Source organism: Cyanistes caeruleus, chromosome 3 (genome assembly GCF_971803275.1).
Source record: "Cyanistes caeruleus chromosome 3, bCyaCae1.hap1.1, whole genome shotgun sequence".
NCBI classification, from domain to species: Eukaryota; Metazoa; Chordata; class Aves; order Passeriformes; family Paridae; genus Cyanistes; species Cyanistes caeruleus.
In genome coordinates this window covers 66,850,136-66,875,251 of record NC_141703.1, presented here as the reverse complement: position 1 = coordinate 66,875,251, position 25,116 = coordinate 66,850,136, and the positions used below count along the sequence as shown (strand labels likewise).

At 42.7% G+C, this 25,116-nt stretch overlaps 1 protein-coding gene across 6 annotated transcripts in view; it reads right to left on the bottom strand.

Annotated features, from left to right (window-relative positions):
- STARD13 (StAR related lipid transfer domain containing 13) overlaps positions 1 to 25,116 on the bottom strand; it is a 284,897-nt gene that overhangs the window by 119,031 nt on the left and 140,750 nt on the right. The window contains exon 1 of one of the 6 annotated variants that reach the window (XM_086881601.1): positions 21,839 to 22,031. The exons of 4 other annotated variants lie outside the window; for them this stretch is intronic. In XM_086881601.1, coding sequence (XP_086737727.1) covers positions 21,839 to 21,962 — 124 coding nt within the window. In that variant the 5' untranslated portion in view covers positions 21,963 to 22,031. Of the gene's footprint in view, positions 1 to 3,668; positions 3,748 to 21,838; positions 22,032 to 25,116 lie in introns of those variants that run through there. One more of the 6 variants, XM_086881602.1, reaches the window with a different exon arrangement.

The window sequence follows — 25,116 nt, the reverse complement described above, 5'->3', positions numbered from 1 at the left end:
CTATTCCAAATGTTTGCCCACCATCTGGTAATTATGAGGTCTTTTCTCACAGTGGATAAAGTTGGGAGCATAAGTAGAGGTAGGTTCAAAATGAATGAACATAAACAGTTCTCCATATATGCATAGCTGACCCCTGGAAATCATTGTTAGAGGATACTGTGATTGCCAGAAGTTAGCAGAATTCAAAAAAGGATAAAATCCCTGGAAGAAAAATTCAGCAAGGGCCATTAAGCACAAAATTCCAGCTGATGGCTCAGAACCTCCTTGAACCAGGTGAAAATGCAGGTAGGATATACAACATGTACAAAATCAAAATGTATGCCTATCCCAGCATTATATTTTTCCAAAAATAGCTGCATCTGCCCACTGGCCAACACATGATACTGGGGTGGTCTGACCTGTGGCCACCCCACTGGGCCTGTTCTGAGTAGGAGTGGGCAGTCTGTATTCTCACCTGAGCTAACCAGATGTACCACCCCACGGCCTATTTAAATGTGGGCTGCTAACAGCACTGCTAGTGCATAAATGCATCAAAATAACTGCTCCTGTGGTCTGTGGCCACAGCCTGAGGAATGACAGTATTTCCCTGGGCACAGCCTGTCTGTGCCCTCCTGTCACATTTTCTGGTGAAGTGTAAGCTGCTGGTCTGTTGGCCACAATGTCGGGCTCAGAGGATGTGACCTCTCTGTCCCTTCTGCTCTCCCAGGGGCTTAGAAGGGACCAGGAGCTCCTGGATGGTTAGTAAGATCATTGGAAGGGGTCAGTTGTTTCATCCAGTGCCTGACTGCTAATTTAGGCATTATGGTCTTGGTCCTGTTCAGTTTTTAAACACTTTTCCTCAGTAAAACCACACCAGCATATGAATAGAGACTCCACTGGCCTTAGCTGAACTCTTCACAAACCAGGAATAGCCAGCATCCCACACTGTGAAAGGTCCCTAAAGACAGTGGTTCTCAACAGCAAATTAAGGAAAAAACACAACATTTGGGTAATGAAGCTCAAAAGAGAGGAAGACATTTCAGGCAGCAGACCTCCTCTGCTAAAGTATTTGGAGAGTATTATGACAGAAATGAGCTAAAAGTAGTTTCCATACCCTTAGTGCAATTCCATCTGCTGAATCTATACATGAGTTCCTAATACTAAACCCACAGGAACTCTGTAAATATATTTAAGTAGTGGTGGGCTTACACACATCCTAATCTCACAGTCTCACTAACAAAGTGTTTGGGTAACACACTGATAAGGTAAAGAAGTGTTTAGATAAACTTAGTTTCTTATAGTTATCCAAATACATTGTAAATCCCCACACAACCCTACTGCTGGTATCACTCACAGACAAACATTCCCACCTGAGCTGAAGGTTCATGCCTTTGCTGACTTCAGGTAAGGGCTTTGCTATTTATTTTCTTTCCAACAAGACTCCAGTACTACTATGATCAAATGGGCAAGAGATGAAATATTCAAGTTTTGATCTGGTTTTGACAGATTTTTTTTTTACCTTCTCTCTGTGCTAGAGAACCAATGCCAAAGACAGATTTTGTAAAAGTTTTTAAAATACAAGGCAGAACAGAATAATTTTTGGCAACACTATTTCAAGTACAGCAGCAGGGGACTGGTGTGTGGGAACATGAAATTCTCCAGGCTCCTTGAAATCAACGAATACTTGTTGCATGATTTCAGTCTCTGGCCCAGTAAGGCAGACAGACACGATGGTTAGGATACAGGACTAGCTGGAAGTGACTGGCTGAAAGACTTCAGGGAAGTTGTATAACCTGTCTCTGCACACCAGTTTCCTGACTGATAACAGTAATCCTTGCCTTTCTTAACTATTTTGGTACCTATATGTAAAAAAAGAGACACAATTTTGTAGAAAGATTGATTTTCCTTACAAGCAATATCAGTCCACTAGAAGCAGGCCAAAATCTATTGTAACTGCATGAGCTAAGAAGAAAATAAATACCCTTTAAAATGGTCTTCCACCTGTAGTATATTCCTTCAGATGAGACACTTATTGCCTGAACTTGCAGAATGCCAGAGATTTCCTAATGTGTTTATTAAATGCATGTTATCAGATCTTATCAATTCTGTGTAACAAGGGTGAAGGGTTGTACATGTGGCTCTGCAGAGCAATGTGCATGAACCAATAAACTGAGTCTGGACTCTAGGGCTGGACTGCAGCCTTGCACACAGGGAAGTACTCTGTAGGGTACATGTAAAGTATTTTGATCACTGACAGTTGGAATTGCTCTTTTTTTAGTCTACAGTCCCCAAGCCATCACCACCAGGACAGCCACTAGGTACAGCAAAGCCATCCCTTTGCTGGTTATTCTTCCTGGAGACCCAGGACGGCTGGGGCTTTGGCTGATGCATGGAGAAAGTTTAGGTTATGGTGGGGTGGCAACTGTTCCTGGAGAGGGATATCCTCTGCAGAGGCTGGCGACATGTTCTGCCTGTCCCATCTCCCTAACACAGCAAACTGGATTAAGCCTTGTGGCAGCCACTGTCCCTGGTGCAGTGTGGGGACATCTGGTGTGACACGTGGCAGGTCTGTGCTGCTGCTGTGAGGGCGAGCAGGAGCACTGAGTACAGCACTGAGATCTGTCCCCATGGGGTCGGCGTATGGGCCTGTCCATGCCTTGCAGAACATGGTGCACATGACATTTTCTTCCCTTCCCCAGATCACCAGAACCAGGACAAAGGCCCAGTACAACAGAGAATCTGGTCAAAGTCCCAGCTTTAAGGTTGAGCCACCACCTCACAGCAAGTGTGACCAACACACCTGAACACTTATCTGGCTGCATAATATCAGCCACACTGGTGTCTGATTAGCAACCTCACAAATAAAGAAGCTGGGGGAATATGAGACATGCATGGATCATTTATTCCTTACCCAAAGCTAGAATTTAGCACAATCCATAGCAAGTGCTGTGTATAGACCTGTCTGTTTGGAGCAGAAAGCATGATGACTATAGCTTTTAATCCCAAATTATTTCTTCATATCATAAAATTTAGGAGTAAAAATTACATATATATATATATATATTTATTTTAATTAACAAAAATAAAAAGCCCAAACAAATCCCCACAATAATTCCTGGCAGAACTTCAACAATAAAACAGTAATGGGACAGTTTACAATATTGATATTTATGAACTGGACAAGTACCTGGACAGGATTTTTTGTCTTCTAGCAACCAATTGCTCCATGCATATTTTAAGCATTTCATTTTTAGACTCCAAATTTCTTGCATACTTCTTTTAACTCACATTTTGCACTGTGCTACATACACACCACAGAGCTGGTGTGTCTCACTGGATAAAGCTGCAGGCTGTTGGATTTTTTTTTACAGAGCGGAAACCCACCAAATAGCACAAGCAACAGAGAGGAAAGGGCTTCCTGGAGCTCCCTGTCCAGCCGCTATGCTGCTCCTTCTGAAAAAGGACAGGCAGCCTGCAGCTTTCTTCCCCCGTAACCTGCCTTTGGAGAATGCTTCCAGTGTACAGGAAGGGCCAGAAAAAGGCTAAAACCTGCAGAAATGCAGGCAGGATGAACTATTTTCCAGCAAACATTCCTTTCTTCTCTGCCAGTCTCCAGTACAGGTGTACTTCCCTTCTCCCCTCTCTAGCTCACACACTCCCTTGCACACCCTCCTCCAGCAGCCACTTACCAAGACTCTTCCTCTGTTGATTCCCCCTCTGCTCGAAATAGGCACACCAAGAGAGTTGGTTGATAAGTTCCATTCCAGCTGCGAATTTCTTTTTACTCTCTCAATTACAGAGTGATGAAAATACTGTTGTCTGCTCTAATGTTTATCCTGGCATCCTATCACATCCTTCTTACAGGCTTTCTCCCTGTCCCACTGTCTGAATATACAGCTCTGTTTCAAGTCAACCTCATGGTGTTCCTCATTTGTTGTTGTCTACTTAAGGTGTTGCTCCATGTTTATGGAATGTAGTTTTACTGGAAAAATTCCTTGGCCAAAATCTTCAAAAGGAACTACTCATCTTGGGTCTATTTTCCATGACACTTGAAAAGCTCTGACTTTCTGGGAAGGTTGGTTTCCTCAGTCTGGACATAAGACCTCTTTGAAGTATCTCAAGTTGGGCAACAAATATTGCAAAACTGAAATTGCACCTGACTTGTGAAGAAGGTTGGTCCTGTATATTTGCCAATTTCTTTTGCCTCTTGTTCCATCAGATTTTGACAGGGCAGTGCTGTTCTTAGCTACAGAGACATGAAGTTAAGGCAAAACTGGGTCCTGAAAGAAGTTTCCAGACCATGCTGCTGTGGAGTTCTTTTACTCCAAGCCAGAATTCATTGTATACCCTGTAAGTGCTCAGGATTTGCATGTATGTAGCTGAGACTGGAACTGGCTTTAAAGTACTTTGTATGTACTCTCTTCTTGGACTGCAAAAGAATGAAGCAAAGATTCATGTATTTCAGCCTTTATTTTTTTTCCTTTTATGTCCTGGGAAGCTTATGACAAATAACATCCTTACTGGTTCCTAATATGTTACCAAACATAACAGGTTGGATGATAAATTAAAACCAAATGGAGTTCTGAATGTTTTGCTTTCAAGCCACTAGCAAGCCTGTATTGCTTTAAAAATAAACTTTGTTCCCACTTTGCTCAGATTAGTGGCACTTCACTTTGCTCAGACTAGTGACATGGAGGCAACTCTGACCATGACACCTGGGAATGACATGAAAATAACTTTTTAAAATAGCAATTGTGCTGTGAGGGATTACACATCTGCAGAACATTTCAAACAGGAAACAGTCAGTGTGTCTCACAAACTTAGGTGTAGCTCAGCTAGGAAGTGCAGAGTCACATCATAAACCTCCCGTTTACTTTGCTCCTAATTGGCAGCCCTCTTAACAACACCAGCAAAGAACTGTTTAATGAAACCTGGAAGCTAAGAGGTCATACCATAAACTTGTCATGTTATAATCTTTCCTAGGCATTCACTAGCAGCTGTTGAGAAAATCAGGACACCTGAGCCTTTTGTGCTGACCAAGGGCACAGTAAAATAAATATTCATATATCAAATAACTACCTACTAGTTTGAAAAGTGAACCTCGAAATGCAGTTTAAAACATGCATTATGAATTCTGCATGGCTGCTGCCCCTGTTGCTTAGCTAAGCCTGCTAGGGTTCACAAGTAAAATCACGCAGCTTTTATTACAATGAATTAAAAATGTCTTCTAAAGATGTATAATTCCCAATCTGCCCCTCCAGAATAAACTGGAAATTAAGAAATACACTTACGCAAGGTTCAGGTACACTGGCAGGTTACTGTCAAATCATGTACCTTTAAGTACATGTACAAGTGGCACTGAAGTCTCAGGTGCCTCATCAGCTCCTTCTCCTGCTTTGCTGACTTGAGCAGGTAGCTTATAATGAAGCCAGAGGTGTTATGAGCAGCAGTCTCTAAAATTAAACTTCAGCACTGCTAGTGGCTCACTGATTTCCATATCAAAGGCACTTAGGTGGCAGCTGAAGAGATGGCTTTTCCCAGTCTGTCACTGCAAGCAGGTCTTTGGTGCTGTCACTTGGCTAGGATTATGGCAAGAAATAAGCACCATCCTAGGGCAATTCATTCCCCTTGTCTCACACATCTATTTCAGGATGACAGGACTGGCTTTCAGAGGTACCTATTTCTGTCTTGACTGTAAAGGACCTGGTGCGACTAACTCAGTCCTTTTAGAAGGCATCCCCACTAGACCCACTGCTTTCAAGTCAGGGCAGATGCTTTTCACTCTGTATGTTATTTATAACATGAATCAAGATTGTGTGGATAGAGCATAAAATAGAGCCTTCATTCTGAAGACCAAAAGAAGCCTAAGTGGAAAAGGAATGAGTATTTCTTTTCTCAAGTATTTCTGTCAGTTGGTACAGCTTAGTTGACTTGGCTGCTACATTTCCATTTTGGGATCCAACCTAAATCTGGAGTTAAAGTTGAAGCTATGCTCCCACAGGGCTGATAGGTACATCAATATCTGTGTCACACAGCTTGGGAAGCCAGAGAAATGCCAACATGGATTGTATTCACACCTTCATTGGCAAGACAAGTCTAAGGATGCTGTCCTTGGGATAGGAGTCGTTGCATCTACTATTGCATTAGCAGGGTCTGCATAGAGAATAGCTGGAAACTGTTATGTGCTATGAAACCCAGGGAAGAATTGAATGTTAACTTCTTCCTACTGGCTATTTCCTACTTATGTTATTGCTGAGTGTTTTATCCCTGCAATTGTGTGAACATGTATGTTTTAGTCAGGCATTGACTGGCAAAACTGAGATGAGACTTCTGGTGTAAAACAATGCCCTCTGTTAAAGAAGTAAGTCATCAAATAAGGGCATCTATAAATAGAAAGGGTTGTAAAAACAAATAGGGGAAAGCATCTGGTTTGCAACATCTTTGCACAATTTGCAGTAGCTAAATCTGGAGTCAATTAATGACCTGTTTATTTTCCAAAATTTCAGTAAAATGCCTTGGCAAAAACTTAATCTGTCTCTGGAGAACATCTTACTTCCTTCCATATGTTGCCCGATCTGTCACAGCAATAAACTTCTTCCCTGTTTCAAGATCCCTAATGACTGCACCAACTGATGCTTCCCATTAAAGAACAGATAATGGTTCCAGCCCTCTACAAGTCAGGATTCTCCCTTAAGAGAAAGCAACTCAAAAGAGTACAAGAGCGAGTGAGTGCCCTGTGTTACAGCCTCTACTGTGACCTAGAATCCAGAGATTTAAAACAGTTCCTACCTACAATTCATCCCAGCTGTTTTATAATCCCTCTGAATTTGATAGTTTCTTTAAAATGCTGCCATGCCATGATTAATGTATATGCCTTGGCTTTGTAAACACTTGTCCTGCTGTCCTTGTTTTTTAGGGTGCCTTCCAAAGAAACAGCTTAGGCCATTTAGTAATTACGCATGTTTATGGTTTTGTATAAAACAAACCAGATGTTTCAGAGTCAGTTTTATTTGGTGGTGTCTTGTCTAACCTAGATTCTGAAATGTATTTGTCCTCTATTTGAATCAGATTAGCTAATGTATTTTCTGTTTTATTATATGCTGGAAATATGGATATTCTGGTGATGCTTAAGTTTTAGCTTTTGTATTTTCCAGATTCTGTATTGCATTGGTATGTAACTCTGGACTTCATATAAAGTGTTAGCAAGCTCTCTTCACAGTGTAGTTAGACAAAACAATCCTTTTCCAGCCCAAGAAGCAAGGGCACCATTGCAGCTCCAGGTCCAAAAAGTATAAACAACAGCAAATTGAGGAGAGCAATCTGGGAGGATGGGACTTCACAACCTGAAGCTGTAATTGGACAATTAACTCCAATATGTAAATGCACATAAACTTATAAAAGGGTGAAAATGTGTGATCTGACATCCATCTTGGGTGTAGCCTCGGCCAGGCTCCTGTACTGCCCAAGGTGCATCCTTTGAAGGCCTTGCAATAAATACCTACTTTATTCCTTTAACACTGTCTTTGTTAGAGGTCTCAAGGCATCACTGGTACCTTCCTCTTTCTGATGAACCCACATATCCAACCATACTGATTTAACAGATAATATTTTTAAAAATAATGTATTGTGGGTTTAGAAGTTTAATATAACAAAACAGACTAGTCCACATGATTTGAACATTTAATAATTTAAATTTATAATTTAAGTGCTCTGCTTAATTCAGACCATAATCAAATTATCAGTTTTTTTCTGAAACAAAAGCACTTGGAGCTGTTAGGGATAGACGCAAATGTGATTACCGAAATACTCATCTGCCAAGCTGATATAAAACTGTATGTTTCTGATTCTCTGTGGACTAATGTTTCTTTATGTTCAGGAGTGATGGAGTAGATCAAGTCAGGATGATAAAAGCCACCCTTACATCAGAATTCAGAGTGTTTCTGCTGATTTTAGAGATATTATTTATTTTTCTTAAAGTGACTGCCAGGAAAACAAATGATACAAATCTTTAGCTGATAATGAAGCTGTAAAAGTTTCTTCCCAGGAAAGAAACTGGGCGAGTCCCAAACACCTCACCATGTGGCAGAAATTCATGCAGAGGCTCAATATATGTTTGGTTATGCATGTTTAGGGTGATTACTGACATTTTGAATTTTCACTCTCTTTTTGGTAATACAATTTCCCAGTTTATTCAATGGAAGCCGGTAGGCTCAATGCTGTCATGGGGCTTGAAAATTCTCAACTGGGAAAAGGAAGAGAAGATAGGATAAAAGTAAATGAAGAAATAAAAAATGCAGAAAAGAGGAATCAGTTGTCATTTTCACCTTCCTATGATACCAGAAATACAGTGATGTTGAATAAAACTTTAAATCTACAAATTAATGTTTAGAAATTGAAATGTGCGCTACACATTGGTTTTACTTGCAAGTACATCATCTGAGTCACTAGTTATACTATTACCCAGCAGACCACCACCCATTATTTTTCTTTTACTACAAACTCCTCTAGCAGCTGCTTATATTGTATAATTAGTTTCTGCTACTTTGTTTAGTGAGCTATTGTGAAGATGAACATTTACCTTCTCTCAGATGGTGATTTCCACAAATGGAAGTGGTGCCAGCCTTTGCTGAAAATCCTCACTTCTCCACATCTAAACAGACACCCTGTGACTGTGGCAGGGGCCAGGATTTAACTCAGTGTAACTGAAATGATGAGCCTTTGAGCCTCCAAAACCCACACCTAGCATGACAGCAGCTGGCTGGGGGCCACACATTTAAAATAAGCCCTTAGGGAGCGCTGGTGACCAGGGTGTGGCACAGCAGTGTGCAGGAGGGATGCCGAGGCAGTGCCAGCCCAACCAGGGAGCAGTGCTATCCCCTGGCAGAAAGCCACGGCCTCGCTCAGCTCCACACCCAGCACAGCTGGCACAGCTGCCCCGACAGCTCTGGCAGGAGCACGCTGCCACCCAGGTGCCACCTGCAGGGTGAGCCCTGCTCTCAGTGCCACTGCTGGGTGGCACCTGTGAGCACAGCTCTGGGGGGGTGCCCAGGTGGAGAAACTTCTCTGCTTAATGACAGATCAACAGCCCACCCGAGGTGCATCTACACCTATGCCCACAGCACGGGCAACAAACAGGAGCAGCTGGAAGCCACTGGGCAGCAGGAAAACTACAACATAGTTGCCATCGCAGAGACGTGGGGATGATTCAAACAACTGCAGTGGTGTGGTGAGTAGCTATAGACTCTTCAGAAAGGACAGGCGAGGAAGGAGTGGTGGTGGGACAGCTTTGTAGGTTAGAGAGAGCTTTGATGACCCAGGGCTTGATGACAGTGATGATTGGGTTGAGTGTGCATAGGTAACAATCAGGGGCAAGGCCAAGAAGGCAGACATCCTAGTGGGAGTCTGCTGTAGACCACACAAACAGGATGAAGAGTCAGACAAAATATTCTGTAAGCAGCAGAGAAAAGTCTCAAAATCACTGTCCCTTTTTGTCATGGGGGACTTCTGCTCACTAGACATCTGGAAACAAAAGAATCTGGCACTTGCCATTATTAAACTTTATATTGTTGGCGATTGCCCAGCCCTCTATCAAGATATCTTTGCAGAGAGAGGGCCTCTCTGCCTCTGAGGAAGTCAACAGCTCCTCCCCATCTAGCATCATCAGCAAAACATAGTATACCTTCAAGTTCTGCATCCAAGCTGTTTATGAAGACATTGAAGACCACTAGCCCCTCTATCTTTTTATTTGATGAAGGGAAAAACAGTGACAAAGGATGAGGAAAAGGCTGCGGTACTTAATGCCTTCTTTGCCTCAGGTATTTAATAGTAAGACCAGTTGTCCATGGGGTACTCACCTCTCTGAGCTGAAAGACTGGGCCAGGGAGCAGAATAAAGCCTTCACAATCCCAGGGGAAATGGTCAGCAACCTGCTATACCACTTAGAGTCACACAAGTCCAGGACCGGATAGTATCCATACAAAAGTACTGAGGGAGCTGGCAAAAGTTCTCACTGGACCACTTTCCATCATTTACCAGCAGCTCTGGCTAACTGGGCAGGTCCCAGTTGACTGGAGATCAGCCAATGTGACACCAATTTAACAGAAGGGTCAGAAAGAGGATCCAGGACACTACAGGCTTGTCAGCCTGACCTCACTGTCAGGGAAGGTCATGGAGCGGATCATCTTGAGTCCTGTCATGTGGCACGTGCAGGATAACCAGGGGATCAGGCCCAGCCATCATGGGTTTATGAAAGGCAGGTTCTGCTTGACCAGCCTGATCTCCTTCTGTAACAAGGTGACCCACTAAGTGGGTGGGGGAAAGGCTGTGGATGCTGTCAACCTAGACCTTAGTAAAGCTTAGTTAAGCTTTTCAAACCTTTTCACTTCTTCTGGAGACACTAGCTGATCATGGCTTGGACAAGCACACTCTTTGCTGAGTAAAAAACTGGCTGGATGTCTGGTTCCAGAAGGCAATGTAGAATGAAGTTCCATCCAGCTGGTGGCTGGTCACCAGTGGTGTTCCCCAGGGCTTAGTATTGGGGCCAGTTCTTCTTAGTATCTTTATTGACAATCTGGACAAGGGGATTGAGTACACCCTCAGTCAGTCTGCAAGTGAGGCTAAGATGGGTGGGAATGTCGATCTGCTGGAGGGCAGGATGGCTCTGCTGAGTGATCTGGACAAGATGGATCAAAGGGCTGAGGCCAATTGTATGAAGTTCAGCAAGGAGAAGCTCAGTGTCCTGCACTTGGGTCTCAACAACCCCATGCAGCACTACTGGCTGGGGGCAGAGTGGCTGGGAAGCAGAAAAGGACCTGGAGGTGCTGGTCAACAGCAGCAAGATGTGAGCTAGAACGTGCCCAGGTGGACAAGAAGGCAAATGGCCAGCAGGTCCAGGGCAGGGATTATCCTGCACTCAGCGCTGGTGAGGCCATACCTCAAATCTTGTATCCAGTTCCAGGCCCTTCACTGCAAGAAGGATGCTGAGGAGCTGGAGTGTGTCCCGAGAAGGGCAACAAAACTGAGGAAGGGTCTGGAGCACAAGTCCTATGAGGAGAAAAGGAGGCTCAGGGGAGATCTTATCACTCCCTACAACTGCCTGAAAGAAGGGTATAGTAAGATTGTGACTCTTCTCCCAAGTGACAGGACAAGGAACAGCCTCAAATTCCACCAGGGAAGCTTTAGATTGGATACTAGGAAAAATTTCTTCACCCACAGGGTTGTTAGGCATGAGGATGCCCAGAGAAGTGGTGGAGTCACCATCCCTGAAGGTATCAAAAAGACATGTTGATATGGCACTGAGGGACATGGTTTAATGGCGAACTTGGCAGAGCTGGATTAATGCTTGGACTTGATGAATTTAAAGGTCTTTTCTAGTCTAAATGATTCTATGACTTTATTTATAATTTAAAACATTTATTGAACTTGGGTGTGTTTTTAAATACTACTTCCTAAATTTCAAATGAGCACCATATGCATAATGAAATTACAATATTTTAATGTTACTCATGACTCTTTAGTTTTGTGCCTTGAGATAGTTACATATTTGTTTCTGAAGTAACATTTGCAAGTTGGGATTGTAGCAAAATATTTGCTAAAGAAGAGTGTGAATAGTTCACAGACTTGTCAGAATCCATCTGTTTGTGTCTATTAATGGGTGCATTCCCAGCTGTGGTCTTTCTAATGTAATAAATAAAAAGTTTCTTTCTTACTATAAATCCAATGTCTGAAATCTCCTTGTAAAATTGATTTATTTCAATAAAAATCTGTGCTTATGTTAAAGACATCTCTTAAAATGAGCAAGACCATGAGATGCCATTCACATATCATTTCAGCAGCCATCTGACACGTAAGTGACTCAGTCTCAAATAATTTACTACAGCATTTTTTTGGATAAGCCGTGAAAGAGCACACATCTGTGAAAGAGCATTCAGATCAGGATGAGGGGGACAGGAATGGGGAAAAAAAGAGGTGTATTCAGCAGAGGAATGAGAGGCACATCCAAAATAATCTAAAGGTTGGGACAAATGCTTAGGTCCTCACTCTTTCATGCAATGAATCCAACACAAATTTACACAGCTATGCAACACACTTTAGAGAAGTCCAAGCTATGAACCAATGCAGGAGGTCCCTAAATCTTTAAGACCCCTTTTGTTGCTGTATGTAACATAAGTGTATGTGTATATGTGTAATTTTTTGGTATACTGACTGAGAGAAGTTACATTTCTAACTTTGGTTTTGACTTAAATCTTTCACCATCCTCTTAAGCTATCCTTTCCTGCAGCTGGCAGATACCCTACGTTTCTTCATAAATTGCAGCAACAGAAGACTGTATAGAAAGACATTTCAAACTAATTTTTGCTCAAATTCAGACAGATCTACACATGATCTAAGGTACATTAGAAGTATACTACTGTTCTGAGGCAATATCCCTTTAAATTCTTTCTGCAACAAAAACAGTACTCCAGTTTTGTGGCTGTCTTTTAAAGTGCTTCTGTGTCAAATGACCTGTGAAGGTTCAGTGCCTTTCTGCATCATCATGCCATGGAAAACCAGTCCTCCCCAGGAAACATTCCTTGGTTTATTGAACCACCAGTGCCATTCATTTAGCTCAGGCAACAGAAGAAATTAATTATCCTCACATTATTTTACATCTGTGTCAGGTAAAATTTGTGAAGTACTTATAAAATTAAGCAATTATTTTGAAGTTAATGAACTTACCTTGCTGCTAAAGAAATACCTACGGTTTAAACAACTTTTTGCTAAGTATAAATTTTAAGTCATGGTGTTTTGATAGATTATGAATCAAGTTCTTACAGCTTAAAACAAAACCAACAACATGTATAAGTTCCAGTGCCTCCTCTTCCACTGTACTACAGCATGTTGCTGAATCTGTTAAAATGATGTATGTAAAAAAGGTTTTATAGAAAATCTTTTCTGTGTACTTACTGTTCAACAGCAACAAAGAAAAAAAATCAGTATCTCTATGAAATGATCCATTGAAAAGCAATTCACTCTGGTGTTTATGCACAGCGGAGTATGTTTAGTTTTGATCACCATGCTAGCTGAAAACATCTTATTGTTTAATTCTCTTAAGTTTTGTTCTACATTGCTGCAGAAGCTCAGGAAATAAGGCTCCTGGGTGGTACTCTATCCTTGAGGACAGAGAATGCCTTGAATATTGCACTACCTTAATAAAACCAGCTGTTGTGTCTAATGCTGTGAGTGACGCACGATGTGTACACACGCTAACTGACATTACTGTATGTAAATTACTGCCCTCTGCTGGAGTGACAGGCAGAGTGTTCCACGTGAAATTGATTGTTTTGCGAAGTAATTAAATTGATTGGTGAAGTCTGGTGTTTTATGGAACCAAGTGCCATGAATTGCAGGTGTTCCCGACCCCCACTTGGAGCACAGCTGCTTGCTGCACACGTATCTGCATGCATTCAGCCTTTGCTGATTTGCAGTACAAGGTCCACCAGGTTGGCCTGATTGTCAGAATGTTTTAATTTTTTAACTGCAAACAGGACATGCAAAGGAGCTACAGAAATGCACTCTTCTTGTGAATGCTCTAATGTCAGTCAAGGAACCTTCTACACTGCCATGTTTTTTAGCCTGTAATACTCAAAAGAAAATACCACAAATTCTTAATTAATTGAAAATAATATTCCCAAACCCACATTTTCAAGAATCACAAGACAGACATCACTTATTTAAAATCATGGGGTTAGCTTGAAACTGACATTTTACAAAATGCATTTTTTTTTTTTCTTGGCTTTTCAGATTCTGAAGTTCACATTTTCTTTTTAAATTTGCTATGCAAATGTGCCTAAGTAGAAGTGAAAGCTGGGCTTCTCAATGAGCTGTTACACAAGGAGAAGATTTTTAAAGGAGTTATGATATATAGCAGCATAAGATTTGGCCACGGTATGACAGAAAAACCAAAGAAAAAAGGAAGAGCAAGACAGAACATCTGTCTCTCAAGAAATCCAAGAAGTACAAAATATAAAAAGACAGATGTGAGTCAAAGCACTGCTGTGAAGCAAGGCCAATGCCTGGCAAGCATTGCACAAAATCAAACTGTTAAGTCATCTAAGTTCTCGGAATCCCTAGAAACATGACAATATGGGACATTTTGAAGGGTTTTTTTATTAAAAGCAAAAAGAAATAAGACAAAATTTAGAATTGAGACTTCATGATTCCTGAAACTAAAACCCACATCCTACTGTAGCTGGGAAAGCAGAAGAATGAGAGTCGAGGCTCCAGTGCCTTCCTGAGTCTAGAAATTTCAGATGCTTCAGAATTTGCTGGCCATCCACCAACAGACTATTGATGTTCACTAAGCAGCTAAAATTTTATTGTGGATATAAATGTTCTACATAAATGTGCTGGCATAGGTATTATTATTAATAAAGTCACTTGCATGGGGTTATGGAAGCAGCCTATAGGATTACAGTCCTATATATGAATAAATACAAAAACATGTGTTAGGAAATAATTGAGAAGATACATTATTTAATATGCCATCACTGATATAAAGAAGCAGTCTTGGAGTGGAAAATCACCATCACTGTTTAGTCAGACAAATACATTAAGTATTTTTATCAGTCTATATAACCTCCTATATATCTTAGAAAAATGTGAGCACCAATAAACAGATCTATCTAAATGTACAGGAACTTAAACAGTACTGTGTTATATTTATTGCTTCTGGAAAAATTGTACTATGAATTGTTTCCTATATTTGGTCTGCAAACATCAGGATAAGTACAGTGCTTACAGGAATAGTCCATAAAGTCACAGTGACAAGGTATCGGCCTTCCTGTCACATAGAAGCATCTGAAGGTAGAATGAGCTGAGGGCATGTATATGTGCAGAGAAAAAAAGGACAAATAATTGTTTACTGAGAACTGAAAGAACCTTGTGAATGCTCAAAGAACCACAGAAAGCCAGTAGAAAAAACAAACAAAAATAACCAAACCCAAACCCAAACCAAACAAACCCAAAGCAACCAAAAAACTACTATAAAAAACATTGACATCATAACATTCTAGGGAAAAAAGTATATTTTCTAAAGATTAATGTGTCACTGAAATCTGTGAACAGCCAAGCTCCAGAAAGAGGGAGACCTGTCAAGAATATTTTTTAAAGCTATCAAATAGAAACTGACTGATTCAAATGGTATTTAGTTCTATTGCCAGCACTGATTCCCCATTTTATCAGCTGTGATTTGTATCTCTTACTATCAGGAAATTAAGTATTCAAAATTGGATTTCTTTTGGGAAAATAATCCCTGATAAAACTCTCTCTGATGGAAGCAGTACCCATTCAAATACAAAATTTATGTAAAAATCTAAAACCAGAAGATTAATGTTGTTGTCACCCTAGAAACATCTGCTACTTCTCCACAATCACTCCAAATCTTATATGGCAAATTGCAGCAGAGACATGGGAATGAGTAAGAGAAAAATACATCTTTCTCTGGGCTTTAAGACAGTGTGGAGTCCTCCATCACCCACCCTTCACAGTCTCATACTGATACAGAAATACTTGGCAGGTCAAGTATATTGGTATTTTCATAATTGTACTTCTGGAATTAACTTCTTGTTGCTGAGGGTCATGAGAGCCTGGCAGCAGCAGAACTAACAATGGTGGTATTTTGCCACCACTGCCCCCTTTCCAGAGTCAAACTTTCATGGAGTGCCTGGGGAAGAAGATGGAACTTACAGGATACTGACATAACCCACAAAACATAGGTGCAAAGAAAAGCCTCTTCATACTTCAGTTAAACAAATCTAAAACCCCTCCTCACATTAATAGAGAATGTACTGCACAGTTAATTTAAAATATGAGCTCAATGACTACTTTTTTAACTACTACATTTTCTTTAGGACTGAGAGCAGAAAATTTCCTGCCATGCCTGGCCAAATGAATCACTCATAAGTCACTTTCTTTCTTCCCTAAAGCACTCCATCATGAATAAAGAATGTCTTTCATAACTTTTCTCCTTGACAAAGGACAGTCTTTTCCCATTGATGGGGCTGGGTTAGGGAAGAATTTACACATATACATCTTATCAACATACATGAGAATCAGTATCTTGTATTCTCCAGTGCACTAGTGGGGACACAGACTGCAACATCTCTACTTTGCTTTCTAAAAATGTTACGTTCATTCCTTTAAAACAGAACATAAACATATGCCCACCAAATACCACATTTTTCACATATGCATCTCCCACACTCTTTAATGGAAACTGGTCTTGCAAAGTTATTTTATAAAAAAAAAAATCCACCCATTTCATGATTGGTTTTAAAGTAGATTAATCTGCTACATTTGCACAAAGGTCTTAATTGAGAATAAACTTAAGTAATGTGATAATACGAAGATGCAGCAGACTCAAGGTTGGTTCCATGCTAGGACACCTGCCTTTGCTCAGGGGTTCTCAGATGACTGGCAGCCTAGTACACATATTTCCTTTGGGGTTTCCAGTGACTTCACCCCCCAAAAAACTTCAGCTTTGCAGAGTAAAAACTTCAAGTTCTTGAAAATGTTTCATTTTCATTTTAAATGAAAACTAAAAACTACGAGAAAGCTATAGATTTGATGTTTTTTAAATTAGGCTGCAGAAACATACCTGCTCTTGTCTCCATACAAGTTGACAGAAAACTGCTAAAATTCACATAGTTCTGGTTGTGACCACTAGTTTTAGTTTTATAAGACCCATTTTTCACTTCTGTATTCCCCAGGATCTACAGATCAGCAGGTGCCAAGGAGCACCATGCTTTCAGAGATACAATTACAAACTTAGGCTTTTGCTCATTTGCACCCAATAATGCCACAATAACCCAAAAAATCAACCACAGATTACTTTTGAGAGGAACAGGCCATTGTCTTGTCATCTTTGCCACATGCTGAATGTTGCAGTTACCTTCTGCAACAAATTATTATCCATTTTCTACCTATATCAGATAATGATCTGTTTCACCTCTGATATAAATGCATTTCAATCACATTTGAAGAGACACTTGTAGCCGCTAATCAATTTATAAGGTCCTCTTGAACAGTTAAGAACACCTAAGAATAGGACTTCTAAAACTTTCCATTTAAAGGTCTTTTGGCTTCTTTAGACTGAGACTTTCTTTCACTCACAAGCCTGCCTCATTCCTGCTTCAGTTCTGGAGTTTCAAGTAATCAATTTCTAAAAAACCATTAGTCCATGGTATGTTGTCCCACCATGTATTTTCATTCTCCTTCATTTGAGACATTAAATGCTCCATCCTTTGGAACAAAACCCTGCTACCTCACAGGGGAATTTCAAGAGTTTAGCACTGGTGCCTGAAAAATCTGTCAAAAATCGGACAAGTTAAAACAGTTTGAAATGCCAGTCTGAGCAAACCACTGGAGGTGTGGTGGAAAACTTGATCCCAAATTCCTTTTACCCAAAGCACAGCCAAGCCAAAAAGAAAGTGGGAGCATCTGAAACTGGTCCCCAAAACCACCCCAGGCAGTTACTACAGAGAGCTCTGTAGCTGAGCTGGAACAGTGCTCAAAGGTGTCCTCGTTGGTAGGGCTGTCACAGCAGGCATTAGAGAGGATGTAAATGCATAGATAAGAGGAATTGTACCAGAAGTGCTAGAGGAGATCAAGTAGGGATTTAATCTCTTCGAGAAAACAGAACATACAAAGGATTGTGGGACATGAAGCTCGGGTGAGAAGAGATTTGTCAAAAAGACTGAGTGTCTATGTGTGTCACAGACACAGTGGAGGCAGCCTTACAGAGCAGAAATCCTGGCAGCAATCTATGTAGATTGCTAAATAACAGCTAAAAGCTGAACTTCAGAAACTATAGGCAAAGCTTTCTCTTATCAGAAGAATGCTGATCACAAAATTAATTTTGCCAACTTTAGTAAGTCTCAGAATTGAAGTCACCTTACTTCTAGCTCAGCCCACTAGGCTTCTTCCACTTCCACTAGGCACTAAGACAAAGTCTCATCTTCATCTGCAGTTTCCATGTGCAGTTTCCAAGAATCCCATCTGATAATGGGCAGTAGTCATGTATCAGCTCTGCTGAAGTTCTTTCAGGTGGGAGGCAGAAAAACCCTCAGGTTTCTGAGACTATGACAAGTAAATGGTGCCCCTGTGGCAGAGCACCTTCCATTCTTCTCTGTTTTACACCAAGTCACTTGAAACAAAATCTGACCAGACCACCAGGAACTGCAAATTACTAATTCCCTGGGTGCAGTACAGTTAGACCCCAAATGCTGATTTGCACAAAATGTGCAACAGCAGCTACGGAGAGTCACAATTAGAATACTAAAGTAGATAATTCAAGTTCTAACTCTCAAGAGCTGATATTGCTCGGGTTCAGCCTCATTTTGCCTCTTGTTTCTATCTGTAAAATGGGAACAATGTAACCTTACAGTTTCTGGGAACTGACTAAAACATTAATGGTATGACATATGCACGGCAGTGCTCCTAAGCACTCAAGAACACCTGAGGGAATTTGTAATTCTGTGCTTAGTCCAATGTTTCAGAAAGCTGAAGTACAGCAGGCTCTAAGTTAAGAGATTCATCACTTTCTGCAGTTAATGAGGCTGAAAAATTCTGAGCAACAAAAAGGGTGAGGTGATCATGTCAGTCAGTCATGTCAGTCATGACAATCCTACTCTTCCAGGGGGGCTGTGCTTTACAGCAATAGGGGTCCTTTCCTCTGGTGTTTCATGACTTCAAAGTAAGGAATTAAAAAACTAAATCTTTCTTTTATTTTATTGTATAGTAATTGAAAGAATGCCAGATAGAAGGTGGTACTTTCCCCTTACATACAAGGAATGGAAGAACTGCAATGTGTTTTGTTTTACTGTAACAGGTGATCATGATTTGAGCAGGGATCTCTGAATTACCTTAGGTGATCACTATTACTGTTAAATACCCTAGTCAAATTCCTTAAGCAATGTTTTTCAATAATGGCGAAGTGGTTCAGGATTACATTAAACCAACAGTACTTTATATAACTTTTCAGACGAATAGGTCCCTACAGGGAGTTAAAATTTGGGTACATTTCCCATTCAGTTTTTGAATTCCAAATTAAACCATAAGCATAGTGGGAACAATGTAAAATACCTCTGCAAAAATTACAAAAAGCACAAAAACCCCCTAAGGGTGCAATTTTTGGCACTGTAGAGGGTACACCCATTGTTTAAAAAACAAATCCCAGTCAGTGAATCAGAAAAAGTGACTAAGAGCTGCTAGGCACCACGGATCTGTCCTGAATAAGAGACAGTACGGAGCAGTCCTGTCCAGAAAAATGCCAGGAGCCAGGCTGCTGCTTGTCACCTCTGCTGTAAAGGGTGAGGGAAGGAAGGAAGGAAGGAGCACACTGTAGCAGACTTTTTATGGACAACTTACTTTCCATAGCATCCCAACCATGCTCTCTGCCTCTTTGGGAGCAGCTTTGGGAGTCAAAGTTCAGCTCTCTCCTTGCTCTAGCCAGGATTCAGCTCCTTTCTCCAGCTCACACCCCTGCTGCCCAACAGGGCCCTGCTGCCCTCTGTTCCAGCACATGGTTGTCAGGGCAGAAACTCTTCCAAAGGAGCACTTGAGAAAGCCCTGAGTAACCTGCTCGCTCCCAGTGCTGATCCTGCTCTGAGCTGGAGACTGGAGAATTCCCAAAACCTCATCCAATCCTAACCATTATATAATTTTTATGAATTATAAAAATGTGCTTGCTTTCTTTACACGTGTATCTTGCACAACTGGTGTCCTGATCCTTAACAAATAGATAAAAGACTAAAGCAGACTAAAAGAGTAACTGTTTAAGTGCCTGCAAAGCTGTCATCACAGTGAGGATTTAATCACAGGTTTTTATTTGGCTTGATGGTTGGAATTTTAGAGCACACTAATGGTTAAAACTGCATTTCATTTTGATCATTGTCCTTTAACATTAGTTACCAGTTACACCGCTGCTCCGACTGCCAGTCGGAGCTGAACCACAGTGACAACTTTGAGGAAAATGATGGAACTTTTTCAACTTTTTTTACAACTATCTACCTGATTGGGATCAAATCTATTGCAATGGAGAAGAAGCTGGGCTGGCAATCAGCAAATAGTTTACATCAGCTTAAATTTCCTGCCTTCTCATTAACAAAAGCTGGAAGAAGAGGCCAAGGAATATACACTTCAGCCACGCAGGTCAGCATGACAAACAAATATAAAAACAAGGACAAAAATGCCAGAGACAGGAAAGCAACACAACAAGAGAACATATCTGGCATCCACAGATATTTGTACACATTTCATTATGTCAACAGATAAGTAATTTAATTAAAGGGAAAGTGCATCAGCGTCTCACCAGAGTGTCATGAATAGCACTTAAATTATGGCAGTGCATAAACCCAGGGCATTAGTATTCTATCCACCTTAAATAAAAAGTTTTGACTCCATCAATTTTAATACTCAGTTGCTTTAAGAAGTTGGCTACAGTATCATGGCAGCCTGCCCAGGTTCTTTGCTCAATCAAGCAATAGTTGTCTTTGACCAAAAAAGAAAAAAAATAGCCAACACTATCCTTGCTGAATGTCTGCTGGCATCTGCTGCCAATGTAGGAAAAAGGGAATAAAAAGCAAATTAGAACATTAAAAGTTTACTACTTTGGTTAACCATAATATTACAAAATTAGTCATTTTAGTAATTCATTATTGAAGCTACCCAGTTTAGATTAATTTTTCAAAAAATTACCATGTGATTTTTTTAATCTATTACTTCAATTGTATGTACATAAGAACTAATGTGCTGTAGACATAGTCTGAAAACCTGCATCATTTACCTCTGTACTATACAATACCAGCATGTCACAGTGCCCTAGGCAAGGTCACCAAAGTCCTAACAATGCTGTAAGGATGTGACAGAGGAATCCATCTTTGCAAATTAGACTTCATTATACATGATCCTGCTCATAAATCTTGATGTATTGTTTTCTAGCATAATAACTCTACCTTGCACTTGCATGTACCCTCTAGATCTTCTAATTCACAGAGTATTTTACAAATACACATTGGATGCACGCTCGTGTGCATAAAGCGACTGTGCTGCTGCAATAGCTGTGCTCTAAATGAGACTCGACCTCCTGGAGCACCTGCCCTGCTCTGTGTCCTTCTGGTCCCCAGCTGGGGATGGAAAAGCTGCAGGAAGCCAGTTTTCCAGAGCAGGTAGGTGACCTGAAGCTACAGAAGCACCTGAAATGAAAACAGACCATTTTTCTTTGGGAGTTGTGGTACTTCTCACATGCAAACCCTATGAGGACCCAACCTGGTTGGCTGGACTTAGAAAACTGATCAGAGAAGCAGGTGAGCCCGCTTCCCGGAGGCAAAGCCAACCCTCTTCACTTCGGAGATGCTCAGAAGGTGCCTCCGCCACGGAGCGCCGGGAGGCTGAGCCCCGAGCCCGCCCGCCTGTGTGAGCACCGCCGCGCTGCCCGCGGGGGCCGGGGCTGCGACCTGCCGGCCCCCGGCTCCTGCCCGGGGCTGCGACCTGCCGGCCCCCGGCTCCTGCCCGGGGCTGCGACCTGCCGGCCCCCGGCTCCTGCCCGGGGCTGCGACCTGCCGGCCCCCGGCTCCTGCCCGGGGCTGCGACCTGCCGGCCCCCGGCTCCTGCCCGCAGCCCGGCCCGCCCGGACGCTGCCGACCGCCATCCTGCCGGGAGCTCCCCGTCCTGCCGCGGGGTCTCCTCGCTCCGGCGGCAGCAGCGGAGATGGTGCCCCCAGACGTCCCTCTGGAGCGGGACCTCTCCGCGCCGCCGGCGCCGGGCCGTGCCCCGGGGCGTCCCCTGGGGCGGCCGCGGGCAGGTAGCGGCGGGGACTGACCTGCGAGCCGCCGCTCCCGGACATTCCTCCACAGCAAGTCCCAGGCTTTGGCGGTGGAGTCCCGCAGCTGCTCGCTCAGCGACCTCCGGAGCTGCGCCTTGGCCGGGCGGCGCTGGCTGCTCATCCTCGGCGGCTCCGCATGCCGCCCCGGGCAGCCCCGCTCAGCGCCCGCGGCCGCTCTCCTCGCCGGGGACGGGCGGCGGCGACCCCATGGGGCCGCGGGGCAGCCCCGCCGCGCCGCAGCCGCGTCACCGCCGCCCCGGGCGGGCGGCCCTTCCTTCACCTGAGCGCCGCCCGCCCCGGCCCCCGGGGCAGAGCTGCCGCCGCCAGCCGCTCTCCTTCCCTCCCTCCGCGCCCCGTCCCGCGCCCGCCGCCCTCCTTCCCTCCCCCGCGCCTCGGCCCCCGCGGGGCGGGGAAGGAGCCCCGGGCTCCGACCCAGCTCCTGCCCTGACCTGGACCCCGCGCCCCTCGGGCTCAGGCACCACCGACGGCCCGGGACCCCGCACGTCCCGCGGCCCCGCGCCTAAATTCCGTGACCCCGTTTGTGCCCGTGGCACATTCTCATTTGGGAACTGTCCGGCCAAGCCCCGCGGCTGCCCTTGCTGTCGGCTCTCAGCCGCCTCCCGCTGCCGCCTCTGCGCTCCCTGGACAGCGACCGGGAGCTGCCCGCCGCCACCCCAGCCTTGATGCCCAGGCGCTGCTCCGGGGAGAGGTCACCCGCCACGAGGTGACAGAAAACCTGGCTGGCAACGGGCTGCCTTTTTCCCCGGAGTCTGTAATAGGTGCTTCGCCCATGCTTCAACTTTTGCGGAAAGAAAATAATGTGTTTTTTTTTCACTAGGTTCATCAACTCTCCACCCATGATCAAGCCATAGTCCTCGCAACATAGCCTCTCTCGTTTCTTAGCCACTTTCTCTGCATTCCACCCACTTACTCCCCACCTCCTTTCCCCTGCATCACTTCTTCTCTCACAAGCTCTTGAGCTTTTGAAAAGCTTTCAAAATTAAACCCTGGCAGACACTTTTTGCAGACTTTACAGACTAAAATGAATCCTGATTTCTTCCTCCGTAGACTAACAGCAGGGCCCTTATCCCATTTAGGAAAGCCATTCTGTGTCTCTGCTTCTTCTGTGCTCTGGGATATAATGTTTTCATGGTGGCCCACTCCCTGTCCTGGATGTTCCTCCAGCACAGTCTGATAGCTGAGGACAACAGCGGCTTCATTTCATTTAGTCACAATCAATTACTGCTTGCTGTTTTGGCAGACTATTTGTGATGTGCAAAGCAGAGGCTGATGCTCCTGCAAGTGAGTGCCCTACTCTGAAAGAGCTGCATGCCCAGGTAAAGCAGTCATGTTAAACATTATCGATATCCCCATCTTGTTTAGATTTAAACTGTAACTGCAATGTCAGCAATACCCACAGAAGCTAAAATAAAACAGACAGATGTATTCCATGTTACCACTTTCTTAATAATGTCTTCTGCTTACTTTGTGATGTGAATTTGTTTTCCTTTGTCCCAGTTCTTAAAAGGTTAATCTAAAAAGGCTCATCTTAAACTACTCTACTTTAGCTAATATAGCGGAGACGATGTGCTTGTCCAGAACTCGTGCAGATGTTGTATGCCACTCCTCTGCCTGCAATTCCAGCTACAGTATCCTCCAAATTACTGGACAAACACTTTTGAGAAAAGGGATGCCTTCCAGGGATGGATGCATTCAAGACCTGGGAGACAGCATAATTATGTAAATACTCCCACATCCCATGACCCAGAGCAAACACCTGCTGATGTTAATGGGAGAAGAGAGGATTACAGCTCCTACAATCAGCTCCTGTGCCCAGTAAATCTGCTTCTGACCTCTGCCTCTCTTTATTTAATCTCTCACCAACACAGCCATTACCAGCACATAAGACCTGCTACGCCTGTTTTCTGCCACAGGCTTTTATCAGTTAGGAACCAGGCAGAGAAGAGAAATTAGTTCCTGATATTGTACTCAACCACCCTATAAAGATGAGCCATGACACACAGTCTAAAGGTGAAATAATAAACTCCTTTTTGAAGGTTTTGTATCATAGTGCTGTGTCACCACCCACAAACAGCAGCCCACGTCAGCCAGTACTGCAACCTTCAGCAGCGCTCTTCTGGCAGCCACACTTGGATGCACCATCTTAGCGTTCCCTGCCTGTCTGGAAGATAGATCTCCCTTTCTTCAGCTGCTGTCTGTGGTGGCCAGAATGTAGCAATAGAACAAAAGATATTATCTTCCCTTCTGTACCATTTTTGAAGATCTTTATCAAAAAACTCCCAAGACTTCCAGGTTTACTGAAAACAGCTAATTAGTGACTAGATACTAGCAACTGCTAATCCCATGTTATCTCACCACAAGTTACTAAGATAAACTGCAGTGATATGGCTGTATTTCATAATCAGGAACAGAACTGAACTGGCAAGCCTAGACCAAGCTCTGTGGCAGGCACTGACAAAAATCTTACTAATTTCAGGTACTTTATTGTGGAAAACTAAATCCAGAGGCAAGATCAGATATCGTAGTTTTCTCCCCAAAGAAAACAGTGCTATTGAATAATGAGAACACATCTCATGCCTATTTTATGCTTTTAATAATAGTCAGCTGTTCAGAGCTCGAATTACCATCACAAGTATTTTTGATGTATTATACTCATAGTAGCAGTTACAATTAGAGCTATTCTACAGAATCTGCTTAAAGGGGAATATGTGCTAGGAATCATTTATAGGTCAAACATGCTTCATTTCCTTTTAGAATGTTAGAAAACTTGACAAAATGGTAAAATTCTGGTCTCTCACTTATTTTGCATATGTTGGTTAAGTGTATAAGTAGCCAGATGATCAGTTCTTGTGTTTCCTGCTTGATACATTCTAACATCCAGCACAAGATGCCTTACATTTCTCGGGAAAGAAAAGGAAAGCACATTTTCCACAGAAAATGCAGTTTTCCTGCTTTATACAAGTCTTTCCAATATGGTTCTTTTCACAGTTATTGCAATTAAACCACTGTATATGATGAACAGAAAGGAGGAAGTTCCCAGTGGCCTTAAAAGAAACTGAACTATTGTATTTGTCTTGCCCATTGATAACAGAATACTGGCAGGAATGAAAGTACTATCTTTAAATCTTGCAAGCATGTAAAATGTTGGAGAAAAGTCTAACCTAGTTATACCCATGCTCTGATGCCATTGTGGCACAGAAGTCTGATACACTAAGTATATATTTAGCCAAGTTAATTGATACTGAGTAGTATTT